Raw genomic sequence first — 23,273 nt, 5'->3', positions numbered from 1 at the left:
AGCAGTGGTATCAACGCAGAGTACTCCGGTGCACCCGGATAACCGCATCCAGCGCCATTAACACCTGAAACATAATAGATTGATTGTTATCTTAATATAATTATTACCAAATTTTTCATTATTAACATATATATATTATATGTATATCATATTTGACACGGTTATGCATAGGATATGTTCACTTGGATAAATATATATTTCGTGCATTAAATAAGTTCCTAAGTTCCTAGTTCCTAAGTGCTGGAGGACTTGACTTTTACTCTCATACAGCGACAATAGTTATTCTGAATGATATACTAATCAGATCGTTCTTATTTCTCTTTCTAATTCCAGTCAACTCGCCCACATACTCGCGTATATGAAAAATATTGTATAATATAAATTAACTAAAGATATATTTCCAAAGTTTTATTAAACATTTCTTAGAATTCAAAAGACGAGAAAGAATATTGGTTTAATCTCATTTCGCCATAATCGCGCATACTTTCGTAAGAAGATAATTCGAATGTGTTTTTCTCAATGATCGTATTGAATCACGCACGTCTATTTCACGATATGAAATTGCCTTAAATACGCAAATTCTCGCGAAAGCTGTTAAGCTCCTCGAAAAGATTACACTCTCGATTATCTGCACGGTTCAATCTCTCATGACTAATTGCGCGATGTAATGCAACAAGTTTTCTGGCCGTTCATCGTGAGTGCATCGCACACGCTAGGCGAGCATGCTCTTTTCAACCTCTTCTTCATATCGAAGACACGCAATCTCATATCATCACGCACCGAGCGCATCAACCACGTACGATGCAAAACGGATGTACGTTGCCTCATCGGATTGCTCCTGCCGTTTTCAAACTGATGATTTCAATAGGCGGCGAGTCTCGTCACCTTCTCGAGCAAAATGCTCAAATCACCGAGGCAATGTAACAATACGTTTTACAATATTCTGGATACGAAACAGGATTTTCCTTATATTGTATAACTGATATCGTCCCTTGCACAACGAAAGTTAACACAGGAAACCAGTTGTAAATATTTCATGTTGCTTCGCTTTTTCCTGCGACGCGAATGAAAAGCGTAAGTTTGGTCTAAGTACATATCCGTTGCCAGCGATTACGAAAGGTGTTGCAAAGTAAGATAAGTTTATAGACACGCGTAACGCTGTACAATAAACTCGTTTAATGTAATGCTTAAGAAGATGATTCGTCAGCTTTTTAGTTTAATTGTAAATATCATAAAAAAGATTGACAGATTATACATTATATTATTTTTACTCCTAAAATTTAAGTTGCAAAGAATCCTTTATTCTTGAGGTTTCATAGTTCAGAAACTATGTTAAATTAATTTTTTATTATTAATAATAGAAATCAATTCCGGAAATTTCAGGAATTTTACGCTGTATTTCTATAGCAATCTGGATTTCTGCGTATAATGAATATAATACAAGCGTTCAATCTTATATCTGAAAATGCAGAAACGCCCTTCCATATATATATACATACACACGCTAGCCCTCATTATATTATACCCTTCCGTCTCGTCACGTTTCACTGAATAGAAATAAACGCAGAAACATACACGCGTTTCGATAATAACCCATCATTATTACCACCCTGTCGTTTACATGCACACGCGTCTGTCAGCGATTTCGAACAGAGTAAAGTACCGAGCTAGTCGCGAGAAAGCGAGGGATGTAAAACGCCGGTAAGATACGTAACGGAAGCGATAACGCAAGCTGCTCACATCCTGCGGCGGTCGCGCAATCGTCTAGGAAGTCATCGGCTATGCAGTCGTGTATATTGCTCGCGGCCGGCATGATATGTGCCAATCCGAAAAGAGGAAGTAACTTTAACTAACTGACAATAACGAATTTCACTCGCCATTATTGCGTAATATCGTCGTTCGTTCTTCTTTCATCTCTTGAAAAAATTTTTTTCCCTGGTGGAAAAAAATCTAGCGCATATCATATGTAATCGTACGCGAAACAACTTCTTTAATAAATTTTAATAAAAACGTGCGAGTGTTTTTTCGATTTTTGCGAGTAATATTCGCAAAGTCAATTTTTCCTTAACTTTGATTAAAATCATTAGATTTATAAAAGAAGCAGAAATATATATATATATATATATATATATATATATATATATATATATATATATAAGTTTGTTTATCTACGAAAAATTTTAAATTTATAATATATATAAATTTTTAATTTCTCATCGGTAAAAATTTCAATATGTGTATAGTTTATCAGACCAATTTGAAAATATTATAAAAATTTAATACCTCGTATGAATATTATATAATACATGCCTTATAAGTGTGATAAATTTCTATAAATCTTCAATTATAATATATAAAACAAGATTTTTCTCCCCTCTCTCTTCTTTTTTTCTGCTTCTTTCTTTTACATATTTTGCATTTTCGATGATGCAAAGCATAATCGAATGCTTCTGATTGTGAGACAATTTACACATTGCGTAAGAACCGCGTACACGAATCGCGTGCAAAACGTAAATCTCGAGCGTTTCTCATCGGATAAACACAGGCGCGTCCTGAAATCAATGAAATCGTCTAGCATCTCGTCTTGCATCGGTCTAGCAGCGGCAAAAGATGGATGCATCGAATGCAACGAAATTGTAGAAACGCACTGTAATTACACGCATGCACTTGGCAAAAGCGGACGTTGCAGTGCGAGTGCAAGGGTCGTTGACTTTGGATGTAGGATATAACTTGGGTGTATTATCGTCGAATATTGATATATGTTATTATTGTTTATGAAACAGCCAAAATTCTAGTTGCTTAATTTATCGATGTAAAGTTCAGAAATTAGAGGCAGCGACAGATTTTGGTTATATTAATAGTTAATTTCGAGGCTACATAAGTCATGTTATACTCCTATAGATTCTTACAAGTCCCCCATCGTTCTTATAGGTGTGTGCGAGTGGAAGTTAATATCAAAATTATACATATGTAATTATTTACAAGATTTTCGTAAAAAAAAAAAAAAAAAAAAAGTACGTTCGCGCCATTCGCCTAATTTGGCGCGACAAAATGAATGTTTGGCTCAAGAATGGCATTTCATTCCAAACACGCGGTCAAACGGTGCTATTCGACGACGCACAAGTAACGTCTTGTGGGCTAACTGTGTAACGGTTCGCACTATTCAATTAACATATTTATCACGCGTTTTTATAATCACGCGTGCGACGCGTCAATAAGGATCGGCAATGCGGTCGGACATAGTAGCCCGTAATAGGCATAAACCCCGTTAATTTTATTGCCAGAATGTATTATTTTAAATAATTTACTATCGTAACATGGTCACGTTTTTCTCAAAAGCCACTGTGTTTCGTGAAATCGGAATACAATAAAGAAAAACTAAAGTATCTTTAAAGCGTAATTGTCTTATCGTAATGTATAATTAAGCTTACGAGAATAGAAAAAGATTCACAAAAAGTTAACTGCACAAAAAATATATTATTTTTCTATATCGCATTTTTCATATTTGTTATTTTCTATTATATTTTAATATTTTATGAAATCGTATTATATTATTTATTAAAGAGTACAATATTATTTCTGTTATGATATCTTCGATTTTATTAAACGATATCGTGTATATGTATTTTTTTTTTCTGAGGAGGAAGAGAAATCGATCGATAAAGATAGTGACGATATAAGACGCGCTCAAAGCAGGTGCTACGTACGCAAGCTATCTGTCTCTTGTTACGATACGCATGCATGTTACATATTCATATTCTCGAGGATGCATTACGTGCACGTGCTAAAAATAAAGATCCTAGTAACCACCAATACATTTATAACTTGCATATAAAACAAATAACTATTATAACGAATAACTATTATACAATATTTCATAAGCAGCAATGAGGACCCATTCTTTTTAATAACGTAACGATTAATTCTTCAACCAAAATGTGAATATAAACATGCTAATAAAGTAATAAAATATATAATATATATGCCTTTCGATTCTAAAAATAAAGTCATGATTATAACAATTAAATGTCGTGCATATAATTCTTAAATAGAGGAGATTCTTTTTCGTATCTATAAAAATGTTTTATATGCGCAGTTTATATTATATTCTCGAAATAAATGTCGCAAACAACAACTTGTTCGTTATATCCGCTTAATGTAGGTTGCCAGCATCGTCGTAATTGTTAAGCCGCAAATCGGGGCAGAACCTGAAACCGAGGTCCGATTTGAAAAGTGCTTTATCCTCTGCCGACGTACATGATCGTCATCAACGTACGCAGCCACGTGAATCGTAAGTTACCGAGAAATCGATTAGAGACTGGCAACCAGCCGCATCTTACGATGCAGAAAAATTAACCACTAAGCTATGGTATAGCTGTAAATTATTGCGAGCGAGAAAATATCGCTGGCAATTATACGAGAGTTAAAAGACAGGAAGTAGTCAAAAGATAATAGTTATAACATAAAACAAATACAATATTAATTTAAATTAATATTTTTAATATTTTTCTTTAGATCTCTTCTGACGAAATAATTCGCTGTGATTATTTTATACGCAATATATCGAATTTAGTATAGTGTTTCAATTATCAAGCCGTGATGCTCTTATTAGATTTATAATCTTTGATAATAATCAAATGAAATAATTTAATAAAATTCTGCGCATGTATAGAGAATAAGAATGTTAAGATTAAATACTGAAATAATAACGAAAATTAAGATTCGCAAATGGTGTCAGTAATTATAACTGTAGCCCTAATGTTAATGCAAAATAATCAAAAAATTCCAATCTCAAAGAGATTCTTAACGTTCTAGAAAACTAATAATTTAAATTGTTGTAAAAAACTACGCGTTTTTCTCAATTTATTACTAATTATTTCTTACTCTAGTTTATAAAGATATTCAGTCTAGTTTATAAGTATTTTTAGTTTATAAATATTCAAACTAAAATCTTTTAAATGTTCCAATACATCCTTTCCCAAATACAATGCTAACAATAAGTAGTACGTGCTTCGGATAAATTAGCCTATGTAGGACAATGGAATGGAGACAACGCGCCAAAAAATCGCATGGAAAGGATAAAAATTATTCCGGTGTAAATATCAGGTCACTGCTATTTTACCGTTATCCTTAAAACGATTGTCATACCTACATCTATCATCTTACCTCACAACCGTAACAAATACACTTAGCAAATTACCAGTATTACTTTCGAATTTTGTGCCATTTACGTAAAATCTTATATTTGATTATGATAATTATTTACTTTTATTTTAATAATCATAAAATAATCACTTCATTATTTTTAGATTTAAATACCATATATATAATTACAGATTAAATTTGCATACATGTTTTTTTAAATATAACTGTTTATAAAAAATTAAAATGTTATAAAAAATTCAGAATTAAATTTAAATTTAAAATTATATTTGTGTAATGTAGTTATATTAACAAACAAAATTATGATTCCGATAAATAAATAAAGCAAACGTTTTAATTTTTATTAATGATTATAATAATTGAGATAAAATATATCAATGCAAGTATTATATATATATATATATATATATAATGTAAGAATATATAATATATTATCAATTATCCTAAATTATCCTTATTGAATTGCTGTACATATGAATAATGTAATTTATATGTTGATCTACAATATATTTAAAATATTTCAAATAATAAAATTTGTAAAATGTATTATAAAATACCACTTATAATGAAATTCAGTTCTAGTTATAATAATTTAAAATTATAAATATATATATATATATATATATATATATATATATATATATATATATATACAAGAATTATAAGATAAAATAAAAACTCTTTTTATATGTATGTAGAATATATAAATACTTTTCTTTTTACTGCGCTTAAGTTTCATTTCTTCGTAGATTCTATTAACTTGCACTCATCAGGTTTTGTTCGTATGTAGTACAACGTGTGGTTTCAATGTTCGGGGTTTCGCCCACGCCGGCTGTAAGAAAAGTGGATAATCAGGACAAAAGTAGAAGAGAAAAGGTAGACGTCGGACTCGCCTTCTTTTTCCTGTTCATTCGCCTGATATTCCCGTTATTTCACGGAATTGTGGGAAATTGGGTACTGAGCCAAGCTAATTAAATACGCCGACCTTTTGTTTTCAAGGCGTGCCGATGTGTGAATCAACACATACGCGAAATCGCGACTAATCCTACAATACGACGGAAGTGAATGTATTTATCGCGAAAGTTAGCTGTCAATGACTAAAAGCCAAAAGTTGGTTATATCGTTCTGTAATTATACGACAAGCAATGTGTCAAAAAATAAGTTAATTATATAATTTCAGAAGTCATAATTTAATACAATTAACGCTTCCATTAATCCCGATAAATCAATACGATAATTGTAAAAAACGTTTTACAGTATTAAATTTAAAAAATGCTTTTTGCAGATTCCTAAGATTTTTAATAATTCCTCTGTGTCTAAACTTGGAGCTTGTGGCTGTATCTAAATCTAATTCTAATGATATTATATCATAAGTTGGAATGTATGCAACTGATGATAAAATTAATATCATATTTATAATATATCATCATATCACTTACAAATTATCCAATATAAAGATTACAATTTAACTTGTAATAAATCCATAAAATCTGTGAAAATATCTCAATTTATGTTTTATTAAAATAAGATATCTGAATATCAATTAATGAATCATCGATGAGTGACTAACTCGACAAAGTAATGAGTAATAATGAAATCTGTTCGCGTCCCAGTTAATATTTGATGACATCGATCGATTTAACGACAGCATCGATCTTTTGTAGTTTCAACAGGAAACCATTTATATATGTATTCAAGAGGACAATAACTGTGTGTATGTGTGTGTGGATATGACTCAACGATAATTGAAAGAAGCCAGCTCGAGAACGTGCAGTTAAGGGAAGTGTTTGAAGAGTGTACAAGAGAAAGAAAAAAAAAAAAAAAAAATGATGCACACGGTGACACGTGGGAAATGCAAGTAACCACCATTTACCGCGAGATACAATCTCGGTCGTTAACCTAACTTGTGCGGAAGCAGTAGCCTCGTATGTATTATTAAAGTAAAATGCAAAATCGAGTAAAGATGACGAGAATCTTTCCTTTGCTTATCTTCCGAACAAGATATTTCTTAGATCTTAAGAAAGATAAGCCATTCTTAAAATCGTTGTATTTAAGAAATTATATCATGCTGTTAAATCGATAATGTTAGCGATAAAAAATTATAAAAAGTAACAAAAAGCCGTATTTATTAGTGGAATATTAAAGTCGATATATAAAAATATTCGTGATGAAATCGCCGATATTGTTAAATTATACAGAGACATATAAAAAAATATTTGCGTTGGGCATGTTTCGCGAAATTCAATGTATTTCGCGTTATTCCATCAATTTTACATTTCAACGACGTATAGATGCGCGAATAAAACGACTTTCCTCACGGTAGTGCACCGCGTCGAAGGGATACTTGTGAGTCGACTATGTAAATCTTCACCAACTTCTCTTATGCGTTACTGCCACAACGTGGAAAAACGAGCGATGATCGTGGAAAGTCGATTATATATATGTATGCTGATGATGAGAACCCGTGCTACATGAGTATGCCGCGTTTCATTTACGAGATGTGCATTTATGCGTTTAATGATGAGCACGCGTTTCTCCTGAGCAAGTCTAGTTGGTGTCTTCGTTAAAGCGAAGACGATGTTAAAGGATTATCCCGTTTAACCGGAACGGAGAGAAAAATTACATTTACAGATAGAGATCATCATGCGAAGACGTAGCAAAGTTCTCTATGGGGAGAAATAATTAGATTATTTAAAGAAGAATTTCTATAAAAATTAACCGGCGTTAATGGGAGACACTTTTTCGGAGTTATCAACCGTGCTTTCATTTAAATGATGCTTGACGTAAATTCAATTTATCGTCACGCGATGTAAAATTTTACAACAAATAAAGAAGAATCGCGGCGTATCTTCTCATGAAATGCATTCTAACGCACGCATTATACATCATGCGCTAATTGACGGATCATCTCTCCGCTTATTTTCAGATACTTCTCGTCTGCAAATTGCGTACGTAATCGAGTGTGCTTTGGTAATTCGTTATTAAATTCAATAATACCGCGAGCGTGGGATGATCTTGACCCGAGATGAATCGGCGAGAAAATAAGAGAGAAAGAGAGAGAGAGAGAGAAAGATACTCTACTAAAGAGACTTATTATAAAAAAATTATATCTATTATATTATAATAATCTATTATATTATATCTATTATATTATATATATATACATTAAAAAATAAATGACTCAAATACTATATGTTACATTAGATTTACAAATATTTCTAAAAAAAATTTTTTTTTTTTTATTTTACTGATGTAATAACATGGTTATTATAATATAAAGTGTAAGCCTTTTCTCCGAAGAACTTTTTGTATTTCATGAGAAATTTATTCATATTTACATTAATACTATAATTTATTATAGTATTAATATATAACTCGAAAGTTGGTGCTAATTTAGATCATCCTATGATTAACTTATAATGAGCACATTCGATAAGGCATTGCATTTATACGCGTGCTTGATTAGTGGCAGTTTTGTTGCAGGTTCTGCAAGATAGAGTGTTTCAATGATACGTAAAGTAGAAAATATCGTTACGAACTGTAAGCATTGTCTCATAATCAGCCGACTCATTAAATTTCTTAGCATTTAGAAAGCGACAAGTGAATGGGGTGCAATAATGATTATAATAATCTTCAGTGCATTAATAAAATATTATATTTTCCACGGGAGATTAATTCATCTTTGCACGAAATGCCTATCCACTGTGTATTAAAGTTCTCTAAGAAAATATCCAATTACGTTTTTTGGAGGAAATTCATAATGAATCGTTTAACAAAAACTCGATTAGAGGCAGTCGTAAAAAATAGCTAATTTTACATCGTGTTTTATTTCATACAATACGAATATAAGAACTCATTCATTTATACATATTATTATGTATAATTATCATGTGTGTAATTATAATATAATATGTAATATGACTGTAAATATATACAATATATATATAGCATATATATATTTATTTTTATCGTGCGTTCAGCGTATATATCTGTAACTTATTATATTTAATTATAAATATATTATATAATTAACCAATCAGTGTCAAATGTATGTAATTTACACATATTTTCATTTGTTCATCTTTGAAAATCTTTTAAATATTTAAAAATATCTCTTGACAATCATTATTTTTAGACATTTTTATGTATAATAATTATTATTTGATATATAATGTGTATTTAATTCTCGAGATAATCGAGATTTAATTAGAACTGTAAAAAAAAAAATTTACGCACTTTTGGCAATCAGAGCGATGAGAAGGAAGCAAAATATCTTGCGTTCCATTTCCGTGGTGAGCTATCGCGTGGAACTCCAATCTTCAATTTGTATGTCCTCTCGTTCCGGAAAACTGGAGAAACAGCTATTCCGGTACAATTCCGAGATGGAACAGTAATTAATACGTCCGTAACAATCGCACTTTGTCAGTTCCGTAAAAGAAGTTCACCGAATGCACTTCGAGAAAAACATCATTTCGAGATACAGGCAACCCTCTTTATTTTTTCTTCCGAGCACTGAACGCAAACGTTTGCTCAAAACGCAAGTTTAAAAAATTCACATGCGAATTTGTCTCTCAAATATCTTCGAACAGGATTAAAATAGCAGTGCTTGTACAGTTCACTGTCAGAATTCGTAGTGTGACTTTCGAGACTTCAATTTCAACTATCAATGTACCGATGTCGGAGGTTCTTTCCTGAGGACTGAGACGCTTACTCTCTGGGTCTCTGACAGGAAGTCGACCAGGTGTTCTGGTCCCCTCCACCTGCTATTCCTCCCTACCATCATCTCGACAGGTAACCGCTGTGTCGGTTGCCATCAGGAACAAGGCTGGCTTCTTGTGCGACCGACTGACTATTCATCCTCCCTCCTTTTTTACTTATCCGTCTCTCCTTTGGTATTCAGGCCAACCTACGTGCCGATACGTCATCGAATAGCGAGAACACGATAGCCTTATCCCATGGGATAGTTAAATTAGCTATTTTGCCAAGAAAAATGATTTTTGATCAACTTTCTCAAAGGAAAAGCTATTTGGAGGGATGTAGTATGTGTTGATACACATGATTATATATAACAAATAAAATATTTTGATTTATGTGGAAAGTTCACGAAGAGACTATATGATCTATGAATGATATAAGCGAAAGACTGCATTTTCTCATCTTTTAAAATATTCTAATTTATAATTAAATTAAAAATGCCTTGTTAGAAATAAGAAATATTTTTCTATATTAAATATTATATTTTTAACTTATAATTGTTATTTAATTTTTTCTTTTAATTATTAATTATTATTACTAATTAATTATTTTTATTTTTTCAAAAACTTTTAATTATTAATTAATATTAATGACACGTTTTTAAATTATAAATTATTTTTAAACGATTAAGCAGCAATTAATCTAATATATCGATAAATTATAATACATTAGATTCGATTGTTCGCGTAATTATATATTTATGGAGATCGTAAGAAAGTATTGGGTAATTTTGCAGCAAATGACGAAAGAATATTGCACGGATCTTACATGCATCTTACATGTAATGTGTTATTATGATAAAATGTCGAAAAGGTTTAAATGCGAGTTAAACCGAAGTTTTACATAAAAATTGATTCTAAGAATTATACATATATACATTTTTCCAATTCACGCTTTTACATAATTCTTGACGTTTCTACTATGCGCGATAATTGATAATCATCAACTTACAATCGTCATGTGCGATATAATTGTAAATTCACGAAGCAAAGCACACGGAACTATAGAAATGGAAACAAGGCGTCTCAAAGAAAATAACAGATATATAGAACTCGTGCGAGCGTATGCAATTGCGAAAACTCGTGGAAATTCTACGGTAATTCGTAACAATATACTAGCAGTTAAGAGCAACGTATGCATAATTTTGCGGAAAGCATAAGTGAGATCGTAATTTGTACATCGTATCTAAATAATTTCTTTTTCGTAACGTGGAATTAAATTAATAGCAAGATTTCTTGCAATATTTCTTGCAAAATACACGACGTAACAGAAACAATTTCCATATGTCAAAGCTTATGTGGAAATTATATAAAATATTTATTTGAATTATATTCTTAATTCGTCTTTCCAACTTTATTTTTAATTTAAAAAAACATTCTTTTCGAATTATATGTGTGTACTCACATATATACATTTCATAATTATATATATAGTTTCTTGTTTAGATGTGATATATCATTTTCTTTCATTTTTCTTCCGGTCAGAAAGAATCTAGAATGCCTGCACTCAAGAAAGAAGGATTAGGAAGATGATCACCCAACCGCGTCACCCTAAACCAAGCTCGTCTAACCCTCGGCACTTCCTTGTTCGAGTTAATTATGGTTTCTTGATGTTAACAATGAAGAACATCCATAATTGTATCTTTATAGAGCGCCTCATATGTGCTGATTAACGCAACCATGAAATTTAATAGTCCATACGTGTATCAGAAGTACCTCACGTGCTTGAAATCCAAGCTGTTTCAATGTGCATCGCGATAGACTTTGGAAAATTGTAAAAAGAATATCTTCGAGACAGAGATTAATTCATATTCTGTGTACATATTCTAATTTTATACTATATAAGAGATGCTCTTAATTCAAAGATATCTCTTTTGAAAAGGCTAGGAAGATCGAGCTAAAAAAATTTCAAAAAATTTGCGAATGGATTATAGTCGAACAGAATATGCCTTATATTTATGTAATCTTTCTTTTAAAATAAACGAGAAGATTGACGTACAAAGAGCTACGTAACCGGGTTTTTGAATGCAAGAGCATACATACCATAGGTATGGTACGTCTGCCGCATTCCGTGTCACTCGATCAAGAAGAGGTCACGATTGATTATTCAATTAGAAATGAAATGCGTGAACATGCGAGCAAAATCGCATACGTACGCGCGTATCATGCTATCGCATCCATCGCATTCAAAACGACCAGCTTTACGATATGCCGTATCGAAGCAACCGTGCGTGATTTTCGATTATCGTGCATAATTCTTGTTTACTCGATTCTATTTCGCGATGGAACGGATACACGATCATTCGCTCATTCGCAAAATGAAAATCAAAACCGTTAACTGCATATTCGATGAATGCAATGTGCGTGAAGACACATTCAGATCTCCGCGATGCAAATCACGCATTGAAATTTATCTGAAAAGAGAGAGATGCAATATATGTTTAAGTATATTTTATGTATATATATAATGTTTAAGAATAATTATGTGAGTTACTGTTAAATCTATATCTATTTTTGTGAAAAAAATCTTTAAATATAATTATATTTATTCCAAAAAATAAAGAGAGAGATACACAATATTATATATCTTTAATATAATTATATACGTAGTTATAAATTTAGGGGAAAAAAACATCTTTGGAAGAAATAGCGAAATTAATTCTTTGGTTTTATGTTTGTAAAATTCATTTTTCATTATATTTTCTAAATCTGATTTCTTGATATACTAAAATCCGAAAATTAAAACATTGAAATATTTAATTATATTTTTCTATATTTAAATGCGTAATATATATACATGACATTTCGTGCGCGTAAAATCGACAGTATCCATTGAACTTTCCCCAATTATTCGGTATTCGAATACCTACGACAAATATTATTGTGAAATATTATAGAATTACCTAATACTACCCCAATCTATTATTTTTTCATGCATCTAAAATACAATCTGGATTGCAATAATTATGCTATATTTATGTGCATCGAATAACCGTGTGATTCTCGACGGATTAATTCTAATTTGCACTAGTCGCAGAACTGAATGAGTACAAAACATTGTTCCTACAGTCGCTTTTATGAAACGCGATTGTACGATCGATATTATATTGGATCGAGGAGTAGATGGACTAATTTTGTTAAAAGATGGAAATTCGGTGCAACGAAAGCATGCAGTGTGTGTCGCTTCACGAATCGCCTCGAATCGAGTCACTTGTTAGTAACGCCGGCTTCCTGACCCACATACCGCGACCGCCATACAACACAAACGTAACACTTTGTAGCCACTTATGGGCTCACGAATGGACACACATATTCATCGATACACATCTGCATTGCGTATGCACATGCACAAACACATCTCTCGCGAGTACCCCATTATCGCGTACGATCATCAGGTTTTCGTTCAGGTTCAGGCTCCCGATGATTCTGACACGGGATTCGATGATATTTAAATATTAGAATAAAAACCCCATGCATTTTTTTATCGATTATTTAAAGGGTGATACTCGATTTTCATAATCTTGATTAATCATTAAATATTTTTTTAAGAATAAAATACATATAATAAGCGCACAGAATAAACTTTGCTAGAATTTCAAATTTCTTCTATAGATTTGTTGTCAAATGTCATCATGTGAACTTTTTTTGATTGCAATATACAGTATGCGATTGTGTGAATTAAATCTTTACAGCAAATAATTATTAGATTATTATTTATTAAATAGTTATTCATTCGAATCACTTATGTTCTTCCTACATATGTTTTATTGCATTTCCTATGTACGGATAAAAAATTAATTATTATTTTAATAACTAATGAAAAAGATGGAGAAGGGACATATAATTCTGCATATATGAGTTCCTTGCAATAATTATCCGCTACAGAGATTTGCACAAAATGGATATTATGCGTGAATTAACTTGCGGTACTTTTCCGCAATTTGATGCGAAAAGTTTCCTTTTGTCAGTTTACACATTTCGTATGTACAACATATCAGTTTCTTGAAAATAATTATAGCATTGTTCTTCTTGGAACATTATTCTTTTTATAAATATATTCGTACTTTCTGCGCATTAAGGTTCATAAAGATATAACTCTTAAGTAATTTCTCCGTTTAATGAATCGAAAGAAATAAAGAAAAAGGAGTACAGTGAAATTAGAGTTATAAGCTTTAAATCGCCACTATCGTTTTTAATCACTTCCTCATACAAAATCCTTTCACAGAATTTTAAAACTTTCATCATAAATTTCTCAATTATATTAATTGATCTTATCGTTTGATATTTTGTAATTTCGCAGGACGAGTCAAGATACAGTTTTATCACTTTAATCTTCCAACGGAACAATGTAGTACATAAGATTGCCATATAAGGAATTTCCCCTCCGCGTGATCCAGACTATATCTAGATATTAATTACAAAACAGGAACTATAAATTTTTCTTTTTTACTTTTCACTCTTACACTTGGATTATCAAAATGACTCGCAAATGACTCGCAGTTGATTTCCGTGAATCTCTCCACTGCGTCATCATCACTGCGGGCGTTATTAAACTTTCGAAATTCGCTGAATAATTATCGCAGATTTCAAGCGCGTATAAAGACGAGGTCGTCGACCGGCATATTCTAATCTGATAGGACCCAATAAGAGCTTCTCCGTTAATCGTATATCGCAAACCTGGCCATAACCGTTCTTCATTTCGTGCATACGAATCGATCGAAATGTCGGCGTCTTCGAATTTCCGGGTTATCGAATAGCAAATTTGCTCCAGTGCATGTTTCGGTATTTATAAATGATTTTTCTCCTCCACTAACAAATAATTTTTAATTCATATATTTTTTTTTCTTTTACGATTGCTTTTTATTTACGTTTTCAATTGGGAAAAATAAATCTTTAAATTATAAAAATGTTAGACTTTATTATAGCCGCAACATAAGTTTATTATATTTATATATATCAAGTATTCGTTTTTTATATATGATTAATGTTTTCTACATATAATTTTACATATAATGTTTATATATAATCATTTGTGTGGAAACAGGATTGATAACGCTGTTTTGTAAGAATTCGATTAACCTAGTAATTATAAACTCTGTAAATTGTTTGCAAGCGAGTCAAGAACACGTCGAAGAGATTTACGTCATGCTGGATTTGTGAAAGATTCAATTTTGCCGCGAATAAGTCAAAGGACGTAAACTTACGATTACAACACGACTATAATGTACTTTTTTTCTCAGAGTATACACGTGTGCACATTGTTTAAGTATACTTAAATTGTTTTTTGCGCGCGTATCTTTCCCCGCAACCTGCTTACTATACAGTACGTGCATCATCTACTGGTGTATTTCGTGCGACCCCGATCTAGCCTTAGGGAATTCCTTAGGAAAGTCAAAGATAGCTATGGAAAGTCAAAGCAGCAAAGAGATAAAAGACGGCGATACAGCTGCGATTATATTGTTGTTCGTTTGGATGCGCAATGCGTAAATTTTCTCACAGAATCTTGTTTTTTTTTCTATTATTGTTGTACAGTTATACTCTCTTATGCAACTTTAATCGATTGATCAAGTAATGAGTTACATAATTCACTGGAGATTAATTGATTCAATGGGCAAGGATATAAAAACGGCGCAATTTGCCATTAAGAGTTTTTTCCGCGAACTTTTCTTAAATCTTTCTTAATTGCACCATAATTAAATTAAATTTAAAATAATCGTTATACGATGCGCAAAAATAGTTTTTTAGTTATGTAAATTGCAGGAAAATAAAATGACAAGCATCGAAGAAAAATTATCGAATGTTTCATTCACAACTAGACTAAACAATATAAATCAACTTTAAAAATATTTGATAATAAAATAAAACTTAATTCCATTATCATTATCTTTTCCTGTATGTATCAAAATATCTTCATCTCTGTTTTTTATTATATACATTTCTTTTCACCAATTTTATTTTCCTTGCATCAGGTCTTCCTCCCGTAACGAAACGTTGTGAAATGTGTGTAACTATTAAAAAAATTATATGATATTTTGCAACAAGTATAAATTAATGTGCATTGTACGATAATACATTGAAATGAAGATATCGTAATGCATGTAGTGTCGCTTGCCTCTTTTTCATCTAATACCTTTTACTCCATTTTCTTTATAGATTCAAAGTAATCATGTTGTGCGCAAAATAAATGCTTGGCGAAAAAATACCGTGAAATTTTTTCAGCTAGTTAACATCAAAAATATATAAATTTTTAATACAACTAATCTGTTCAAAATAATAAGCGTTTAAATGCACAATCAACATGTTGTAAATTCATAAAATAATATACCGAATGTTTTATTAAATATATTTCTAATTTCTATAAATATTAGAAAATATTGGCTCTAAAACAGTGCCATTTTCTTAATTGCAGCATATGTACAATACCGAGTGTTTATGCTAACGTAAAATGTCTAAAATGACACGTTTAGTCTCGAAGATTGAGTTCCTCATTGCATGCTTTCTCTAGTAATCAGAGTACAAAGCGTATCTGTTATTAGTCAAATCGTTGAAATCATTGTCGCAAATAGTATAAATACTTTTAAAGTACTTTTTGCCAAGTTGTAAAAATGTTAAAAAACTTCTGTTTATAACGATCTTTTTGTTTTTAATTGTGTGTGTGGATGGTTTCACCAGGATCATCTTTATTAAATCCTTTTAGTCGGCAATTTTTACAAAATAAATCTACCATACCATCCAAAAAGAGGTCAATTAAAAGGAATTTACATTATTATGATCTTTACAATTCTCAACTAATTAGAAAGCAGACGATTCCTAAAGGATTCGATATTTTTCAAGATAAAAATACATTTGTATAAATTTGCATATATATATATATATATATATATATATATATATATATATATATAAACATAATATGCTCCACCCTGTATATATATATATATATATATATATATATATATATATATATATATATATATATGTATGTCCGTAAAAATTTATTTTAGAACAAATATTTATGTTGCTTTTACTTCAAATAATCAGAAAAATTTTTAATAAAAAACACGGATTTTAATGAAACGCGCAATCATCATTTAATTTAACGGTATATACGCATTGTATAGTATTGAGAATTTTATAATTATACACCTCATATGATCCATCTGTTTTAAAAATATTGTAAGCCGGATCTTAAGATTATTTTACGTTTAATTGATTCATCGTAAATTCAAAATTGAAATAAAAAAATTGACTTACATCATTTTTAATTAAAATGGTTCGTTAATATCGATTTCTAAAAGTCATTACTGGTATATCCGGATTTTACACGGTTACTCTTGGTGCGTATAGCGATATAATTAAAAAGAGATGACGTCGGCGCGTTCGACATGTATACAAAAAATCTTTCACGATTCTACGAATCCAGTCGAACATGATAAGACTACGAGAATCATCGCTTTCTCTTCTGGATTTACGCCGATCGACAGTACACTTCCAAAGACTTTTAAAAAGGAAGCTAGAAGCTACTGTGTGTACCACACACAATAACGGTTCTTCTCAATGAAAAATCCGTTTTACAAAGAAAAAAAATTTGGCAAAACTTGTTTTATGAAACACAATAATTCATATAACTAATAAAAGCTTGTTAAAATACTATTCACCAATTGCGATTTGCTTCGCGAAATTCATGATGTCAGATATAACTATAATACTATAATGGATACAGCGCGCAATAGCGCAAAACGGTGTTTTTATATGCGATGAGAAGTACTGCGGGCATTAACATAGCATAGACTGTAGCATGCATGTAACAGATGCAAGACCGTTACCGTACTCGATTTCAATTCCCCGGCAGATAATGCGTACAGTTGCTCGCACTGTTGCTGAATTTATTCATCTGAAACAGTATTCCTTCGTAAGACGAACAAACGAGTAACTGTACGTAAGAGAGGTACCTTTCTTCCTTTTAACACGTAAATTCAAAAGCCAAGTTATCATTCTCTCAATTAGAAATTGCATACGATATTTTTATGCATAGCAAATAAAGCATTGTAAAAATTTACTGCTGTTTTTTTTTTTTAATTATGGTCTTTTATTTCTGCACAGAATTCCTATTAAGATAAAATTTAAAAATTCCTTGCTTTATTCTGGCTTCGGAAACTCGATACGGTCAGTAACAGTTCTGAAGAATGTATAGGATCACGACATTGTCAGCCCACAATAAGAGAACGTTACCACGGGACGAATCAAAGATTTAAAAAAATATGTCATATATATGAGTCATACTGTCGACTTACGCGTATCGCTTTCTCCGTTCCGATAATCGTCAATGTCCAGGGATAGATACGCGTCATCGTCGAGATCTTTGTCGTCAATTTCCTCCGACCTCATTTTATGCGCGGCCTTCTCACGCTTCACGAAAAGAGACGCGATTTTCACGCTTCACTGGAAATTCTGCGCGCTGGGAATAGAGTCAAGATCTTGTCTCAAAAAGAGAAGAAGAGAGGCATAATTAATGCGCGAGATGCGTCGCATCAGTCGACAAGTTTCACTATCCTTCCACAACGAATGTCAAAGTAGGTCTCGATGGAAAGGTGCAACGACCCGATTTGTTCAATTTATAATATACTATATATAATAACGTAGATTTTCAAGCATGATCACTACGTTTTAAGAAATATATACCGAGGAAACTAAAGGAATTTGTAAACAATTAGGAATCATTTCAAAAACAAAAATAAAAAAATTCCTTTGTTGCCACAAATCATAATAAGGTAAAATATAATTTGATAATATTTACGTTCATTATTATATGAATTATCCATATATTAGCCACGTATTTTATGAAAAATAAAAATAAAATTATTTTCTTTCATATGTGTGTGCGTGTATTAATTCATTTTTTTATATAATCAATCTCCAATTGCGCGGGCGATCTTGTTAGAACTTTATAAAGACTTGTAGTTAGAGATTTACATTTTATATAGGGAAGAAAAAAAAAAAGTAAGAAAGTAAGAGTCGGAATAAAACAAAAAATTTCTAGATAGAAACTATGTAGAAATAAAATACTATAGTCTAGGAAAAAACGGCGTAGCACATTTACAATATCAATAGAATACATAAACAAAATATCGATTGATATGCAATCATAGAGATTTGTCATTGATAAATTAATATATGCATATAGAAAGAGAGTTAAAGAGAAGATATTTCGTCGATAGAGCTTGCTAAATATAACACGGACAGAAAAAAAAATTATTTTATTATATCTTATAAGAGCCATTATTATTTTATCTATGATCCGTCGCAGATCGTTCGATTAATTTGGATAGCATCATTAATATTAGACAAGCAGCTTTGGTCAATGACTTCGAAATCGGCGACTAGCGAAGAGGAACGCCGAAAGCGACTGCGGTGCAGCAGATAGTTTCACCGTGTTAAATTAACCGAACTCCGATCAAATCGATCGAAACGGAATAATGTCCAAAGAATATAGCGCGCCGTGAAAGTTCTGCCCCTTGAAAGGGTCGGCAAGGAGGGGACATCATCCTTGATATACGTTATGCGTTAGATACGTGTGATCACTGCATACAGGAATTGACATAATCTATGTATTAATTTAATATTTATTTATTGTTCTTATCTTATTTTTAATTATTAATAAATCACGAATTTGCATACTTTTTATTGGAAAAAGCAAAAAGAAACATGAATGTAGATTTAAACAAAAGAGTTCTATCTGAAGCAAGTTTAACATTATATTTATGCTCATTTATTATTGACTTATTTATTTGTAGCATATATTCTTAAATATTATGAAAAGTTTAATAAAAAATGCCACTGAATATGAAATTAATATTTTATAGAAAATACAGATGAGACACGCGGATGCAGTTGCCAGCTATAGTAGTGAAAACGATGCAACTTTTTTTGGATTAAAAGGTAAATTAAAATAGAGATTATTTTTAAGAAGAAACACTAATAAATTATTATTCAATTTGTTTAGATCAACATATATGGACCCGTTCTGAAACGATGTTACTCATAAATATATACAAAGAATACATGGAAAAATTTGACAATCCAAAAATTTCTACAAAACAGTGCTGGAGTATACTGTCAAAATAAATGAAACAAACAGGATATCAACTAATAATTTTTTTTTTAAAGTTATGCGAATATTTGCAGATTTATATTTTCATGCATAAGAAATTACTAAGGTATGCTTTACACATTCTCATATTCTTAAATGAAAGAACTTTGTATCAAATTCAGATTTACTTACGATTAAAAAACAAAGCAAAATTAAAAGTCGAGTTAATAATTTTCTAGTTGATATAAATATAATATAAATATTATAAAATTTAATGTAAAATTAATAAAATTAGCAAACACATACAGAATTCGTTTTATTTCAAAAATAGAATTGATCATACTGTCTGTTTGAAATTCCTTTAAAGCATTATATTCTATTTTATTCTCTATTACTATTTTTGTTAAGATAAAAATTTACGCATCAATTTGTTTTTTATTGATCGATAACATGACTTTACATTAAATAATATTTCTCTTAATTCTCTATTCTCATCTAAACAGATTGTACTTTCATTATTTCACTATTTGACAGGTAAATTTTTATCGGATATCTGTTGTTTAATTTGACTATTATTATACATTCTAATCTAAATAGTTTATAATATAAAAATTTTTTACGATTCTTAAAGAAAATTTCGTGCGTATCACTCATCATGCTTGACTAGACAAAATCTCTTTTCTCCCTCCCCTCCCCTTTCCACTCGAGAATAGACAAATTTATTAGTTTTAAAAAAAGAATCTGCGAAATCTTGAGCTCGAGAATTTATTTTAAAATATATCATTGTGTGCCGAGATGCACGTTGAGTATTCAGAAAATGGCTAAATAATAAGAAATGGTAGCGACTGTAATCGAATCTCATCTATTCCCACATATGTCTCTGTTCTGTCTGGCATAATAGAATTGGTCTTACCTTTCTTTCACGTGAAGCTCTCTTAACCGCCCGCAGAAGATCGAATCGTTGGTAATTTCTATCGATCGTATTTGTCGGCGACGTTTCTTCGCATCTCCCAGAATTGTTATCGTCACTATTTCCGCTTTTGCTTTCACCGCAACATTCGCGAAATGCGTTGTTTGTAGAAAAGCCGGGAAGAAACAATATGGGTAGAGAATCCATCATTTCCGCTTTTAATTCTACCTAAGAACATTATCAATGGGATTTAATTTGTGTTCCGTGAAATGTTACTCTATCCATATAAGATCGAAAGATTCCGCTAAAAAATATCATGTATGTACAATATGTATGAGAAAAGTTGAAACAATCCCACTATCGATTAAGAGATAGCGACCATTTAAATTTTATGGACGCAAGATTTATCGCAGAGATTCAAGTTATAAATGTGTATGTGTACTGCTTTTCGTTGCACAAGCATATTGCGTGAATAACCTGTGATAACGCTACGTTATTATTTATTCTTGTTTAATTTCCAAGCAAAATCTTTCGAAATATATTATATCTTTAAAAGCATATATTATAATCAAACATCTATCAATAACCTCTTAAGAAATTCAAAATTCAAATTATTTACAATTCAATACATTTTGTTAATTATTTACAAAATATATGTAAAAAAATATATAAAGAAATAAATTACCATATAAACATGTTTGTTAGAGTCTAATTTAAAAATTAATTTGAAAGAGATATTATTTTTTCACCTCTCCGATCGCAAACGCATCGGAGGTTCGGAAAAGATGGATATTTCGTGGGGATCGACTATTGTGCGAGGGGGCCCGCGAATGCTCTTCTGAGATTAACACGCTCTCGAATATCACTTTCTAATCGCTTCTAATGGCTCACTGAATTTCGCATCGACTTACTCTCATAATGTCCGAGACTCGACTCGCCTTGGACCGTGCGACAAAATTCCGGATGCTTCGCGCGGGGGGACCCCTCACAATCTCAATATCACCTAAAAAAGCAATATTTTATGATCGCGCAAAAAGTTGTATGCGCGGATCTAGAAGCTTCTGGAAGCTTCCAATTCAGCACTGTCGATCCTCCCGAGAAGCGCCGTTTACAGATATATTTCTGTTTTATATGTATAATATATTGTACTTACAAGTTCACGAGTCCAACGATTTTCCAAAATCCAGCTTCCGTTCGCAACAACATTCACGATGCTCCATCTACAGAAAGTTCACAATAAATTACTCGACGAATCGAGACAAAAATCTTTCATCTCTATTAAATATTCTCTACCTATACGTATACAGCGTACGATATGATATCTTATTCCAATAACACAGGAAGTAAATAAACGTACTTTTTTGATATTTTCCTATTATCACACTGTGCGTTCGCCGTGCAAGGTCAATGGTGGGCAACAGGGGGGACAACGGCACGGCAAAAATATAAACAGGAATGCCAATGTATACAAAACTGATATAGATTGGCAGTAATGGCGATACTGCAAAATCATTTATATATATGTATGCATATATATGGTATATATATGTATCAGGAACATGAATACTTTAATATTAAATATATATGAATCAGGCGCATTTAAGGAAAATGTGTAAAGACAATCTGTATGTATTGTGTATATATACAATATATATATATTTTCATTCATGATATATATTTTTCGCGTTCCAATTAAAATTATAGGCATATATATGTATATATATGTTTTTTTATAGTTAAAATGAAACACAATCTAAGCAGCGAGCGAATCAAACGATCACGATAGCAAATTTAAAAATGATAACCTTATGATTTCGAGAGAGAGAGAGAGAGAAAAGTAAAATTAATATTTCAAGCAACATTAATACTATAATGCCTCCTGCTATTTGAAATAAGAAATAATCAGCGCATCTTAGATCGAGAGAAAGAGAGAGAGAGAGAGGGAGAGAGAGAAAGAGAGAGAGAAGCAAATTTAATAAAGTAAGATTAAAAAAATTATTATTTACATTTTTCATGCAGCTCTAGTCCAAATAGACAAAAAGATTACATTTTTAAGTTTCGCATTCTCTCAAATTTTAATTCTTCTTACCAAAATATATTCTCCTAAACTTTGACGATTCCTCAAAACATAGTTTCGCACTAATTTCGCACAACCTCATAACGGCGACATCTTTCGTTAATTTCGCATAGCAACAGCAACGTACGCCTGTTGAACTGACGCTTGCAGCTTGACCGACGATCATCGAATGTGAAAGTTAAAGTACGCCGCACGCCGCGCACTACAGATGACAGAAGTAAACCGCGCACGCGCGTGGGCACGCATGCGCGGCACGAAAATACAGCATCATGGCGCTTG

General features: G+C 31.5%; 1 protein-coding gene across 1 annotated transcript; it reads right to left on the bottom strand.

The window, feature by feature from the left end:
• Positions 1-10: 10 nt before the first annotated feature.
• On the bottom strand, positions 11-23,243 carry LOC138943427 (uncharacterized). The gene is made up of 5 exons (XM_070314280.1): positions 23,007-23,243; positions 22,211-22,418; positions 22,071-22,137; positions 20,921-21,145; positions 11-64 (listed from the first exon to the last, which is right to left on the bottom strand). Exons 1-5 carry the CDS (start codon positions 23,158-23,160, stop codon positions 11-13), a joined length of 708 nt encoding a protein of 235 aa, XP_070170381.1. The 5' UTR covers positions 23,161-23,243.
• Between the last annotated feature and the right edge of the window lie 30 nt (positions 23,244-23,273).

The sequence above is a fragment of the Polyergus mexicanus genome, unplaced genomic scaffold (assembly GCF_030449975.1).
Source record: "Polyergus mexicanus isolate NDT 795.1 unplaced genomic scaffold, iyPolMexi1.0 SCAF_26, whole genome shotgun sequence".
In the NCBI taxonomy this organism is placed as follows: Eukaryota; Metazoa; Arthropoda; class Insecta; order Hymenoptera; family Formicidae; genus Polyergus; species Polyergus mexicanus.
Note: the sequence above shows the minus strand (reverse complement) of the source record. Positions and strands in the feature narration are given on the sequence as shown.